Source organism: Portunus trituberculatus, chromosome 8 (assembly GCF_017591435.1).
Source record: "Portunus trituberculatus isolate SZX2019 chromosome 8, ASM1759143v1, whole genome shotgun sequence".
Taxonomy (NCBI): Eukaryota; Metazoa; Arthropoda; class Malacostraca; order Decapoda; family Portunidae; genus Portunus; species Portunus trituberculatus.
The window spans coordinates 3,872,501-3,876,061 of record NC_059262.1 but is presented as its reverse complement, the minus strand read 5'-3'; the positions used below and the strand labels follow the sequence as shown (position 1 = coordinate 3,876,061).

General features: G+C 42.9%; 1 protein-coding gene across 1 annotated transcript in view; it reads right to left on the bottom strand.

Annotated features, from left to right (window-relative positions):
• Positions 1-285: 285 nt before the first annotated feature.
• LOC123499388 (death-associated protein kinase related-like) overlaps positions 286-3,561 on the bottom strand; it is a 13,399-nt gene continuing 10,123 nt past the window's right edge. Inside the window, exons 4-7 of the mRNA XM_045247330.1 lie at positions 3,006-3,132; positions 2,610-2,658; positions 2,146-2,325; positions 286-2,011 (exon numbers count right to left, since the gene is read on the bottom strand). Of these exons, the coding sequence (XP_045103265.1) occupies positions 1,864-2,011; positions 2,146-2,325; positions 2,610-2,658; positions 3,006-3,132 (504 nt within the window). The 3' untranslated portion in view covers positions 286-1,863. The remainder of the gene's footprint in view (positions 2,012-2,145; positions 2,326-2,609; positions 2,659-3,005; positions 3,133-3,561) is intronic.

Here is a 3,561-nt window from a genome sequence, read left to right as displayed (position 1 = left end):
AAGAGAAGAGAAAAGGAGATAAAGAGTAAAGAAAGAGAAAAAATGAAGGAAAAAAGAAAGAAAAGAGGATAAAGAAGAGAAAGGAACGAAGAGAAACAAAAGAGAAAAGAAAATGAAGGAAAAAGAAAGAAAAGAAGATAAAGAGAAAGAAATAAGATAAAGAAAAGAAAGAAAAGAAAACGAAGAGAAAAAGGAAAAGAAAGAAATACACCTAACAAAAATGGAATATTAAGAAAATGAATAAAAAGAAAAAAAAGAAACATTAATTTTTAGAAGTTTTGTATCTTTAATTAGAGCAAGAGACAGTGGCATGAAGGGATTGATCAAGGTCAGGTAAGGTCATTAGTCTCTCGTCTGACCTTTTTTTAATTAGAGCAAGAGACAGTGGTATGAAGAGAATGATCAAGGTCAGGTAAGGTCATTAGTCTTGTTTGACCTTTTTTCTAATTGGAGCAAGAGACAGTGGCATAAAGGGATTGATCAAGGTCAGGTAAGGTCAAGTTAGTCTCTGACCTTTTTTAATTAGGGCAAGAAACAGTGGCATGAAGGGATTGATCAAGGTCAGGTAAGGTCATTAGTCTTGTTTGACCTTTTTTAATTAGAACAAGAAACAGTGGCATGAAGAGAATGATCAAGGTCAGGTAAGGTCAAGTTAGTCTTTGTTTGACCTTTTTTAATTAGAGCAAGACACAGTGGCATGAAGAGAATGATCAAGGTCAGGTAAGGTCATTAGTCTCTTATTTGACCTTTTTTAGAGCAAGAGACAGTGGCATGAAGGGAATGATCTAGTCTCTTGTTTGACCTTTTTTTTTCTTTTTAGAGCAAGAGACAGTGGCATGGATTGATCAAGGTCAGGTAAGGTCATTGGTCTCCCTTGTTAGGACTGTTTTTTAAGGCTACAAAGATGGCTTCACATATTTTCATGGGTGTTTTTGCTTCTTGCTTTAAAGATGTGCTTGTCAACAACAGAATCATGAAAGCCAATAACTTCCACTAGATCCTTTTAAACTGTCACTAAAACCACAATACCACCCTTGAAAACCCCACTAGCACAGGTTCTCAATGCTTTTCTGGTTAGTAATTCCCCTGAGTGATAAGACCATCTACTTGAACCCCCAGTAGTCTCACATCGAGCAGTGTTGTAGTGACTGACAAACTCAATATCCCAATGGTAATGCAAAGGATGTTATCAGGTCACCAATTTAAGAACCCCATAGAGATCTTGTGACCCCCTGCACTGGAACCACAAAAGCACCCTTGAAAATCACTATAACCTCCTCTAGAACCTGTTGAACCACTGCACACTCACTGGACCAGGGACCTTTACAAAAACACCCTTGAAGACCTTAAAAATAAGACAAACTAAACAAAACTAAAAAAATAATGATAAAAAAATGATCTCATTCTTACATCACACAAGGTCACAGGTCAAAGGTCAACAGATAATACTCTTCTCCAGGATAATACTAACTGACCCCTGTCCTGACCCACACTTTGGTCACCGGGGCTGTTGAGGTCACAGTTAGGCCGGAGACACAGTGGCGATGATCTGTGCTTCTCCTTCACCTCTTTATTCTCCTTCCCTGTGGCTTGTACCTTCCTTGACCCCTCCCCGTCCCTTCTCCCCTTGTCTTGGTGGGGGGTGTGGGGGGTGCGGGGGCGTGGCTTAGCAGGGGAGTGGGGGCGGCAGGGATAACAGTCTCAGTTTTGTTCATCATATTCCTGTTGTTTTCCTTATTCGTAACACGTCTAGATGGAGGTGTGGTTGGCTGACTACTACTACTACTACTACTACTACTACTACTACTGCTACTACTACTGCTACCGGAGGATATGTAGTGGTAGGAGGCCATACCACTAGGACTAACAGGCTGAGGAGTAGGGAGGGGTCTTGACAGGGGTGCAGGGGCTGGAAGGGACCGTGTGTGTGGGGGGTGGAGCAGGGCGTGCTGGGGGCTGTAAAGAGCTAAGCCACACGTGTTCCATCGCTTCCTGTACGTTCATTCGGCATCTGGAAGGTTATACAAGGAGTTAGTGTGTGTGTGTGTGTGTGTGTGTGTGTGTGAGATTAAGTTTCAATGTAAAATGGTGAATGAAACTCTCTCTCTCTCTCTCTCTCTCTCTCTCTCTCTCTCTCTCTCTCACCCAGGTTCCACAATCAAGAGTCTAGTGATGAAGTCCATGGCGGGTTCTGAGACGCCTTCAAAAAGCTCCTCTGGGAAGTCCACGTGGCCCTGCGAGATGTTGAGGAAGGTCTCTTGCTTCGTGTTGCCTCCGAAGGGCGAGTGTCCCGTCAGCAGCACATAGGCGAGTACCCCTACGGACCTACATGGGAGAGAAGGATAGTTTTAGGTGAGTCTGCCTTTAAATCACCACCGTTTTCTTTGGTTCCGTATTTCTTTTTTTTTTTTTTTTTAAACATTCGATTTTTTATTTATTACTAACTTTTATACATTTTCTATTTCTATTTTTTTTATCACTATTTATCATTTTTATCGTCTATTAGTTTTGTGTTTTTCTAGTTTCTTTCACATAATATTAATAGTATAAGAAAATTTTGATCCGTTTTCTAATTTTTTTTAATGGGTGACTTCGGTATAAACACTCACCACATGTCGGTCGCCAAACTGATGGGCTCATATTGCAGGATTTCAGGGGCTGGGAGGGAGAAAATGGTTATAATAGTAATGGTAGTGAGATAATGGCGATAATGATTGTAATAGTGCTAAATTTTGAGAAATGTATAGGAAGAAATTAAGAAAAGGAGGAGGAGGAGGAGGAGGAGGAGGAGGAGGAAGGAAAAGTGTTTGAAGAGATCGAAAGAGACAGTAAACACACACACACACACACACACACACACACACACACACACACACACACACACACACACACACACACACACACAAATTAGACAAAAAAAAAAAGACGAAATAAGAAACACACACACACTCTCTCTCTCTCTCTCTCTCTCTCTCTCTCTCTCTCTCTCTCTCTCTCATACTCACCCACATAATCCGGCGTTCCCAGCACCTCTCTCACTTCAATATCCGAGAGAATTATGCGAGATATTCCAAAATCACACAGCTTCACCTCGCTTCCTGGATGCTGGCCCATGAGGAGAAGGTTCTGAGGCTGAGGGGAGAGACAGGGAGAGAGGGGTTAGGTAGGAGGGGTAGTGGTGGGTGGGGGAAGAGTGAGGGAAGAGAAGGAATGGTGATTGGGAGAAAGCTGAGGTTGAGGGGAGAGGAAGAGGGGAGTGGTGTAGGGATGCTGGGGGGTGGAAGGGGTGTTTCTGGGGTTGTGAGGGGAGAGAGGGAGGGAAGAGAGAGAGACAGAGAGAGAGAGAGAGAGTAGAGGATGGGGGCTTTATATAAGGTTAGGTTAGGAAGGTGAAGGAAAAATATGAAGAAGAGGGGGAGGGTTAATTGGAAGGCTGTGGGAGTGGGTGGGGGGGAGGAGGGGGGAGGTGTGTGTTTAGGTTAGGCTCAGTTAAATTAAGTTAGGAGAGAAGAGGAGAGAAAAAGTGTGTGTGTGTGTGTGTGTGTGTGTGTGTGTGTGTGT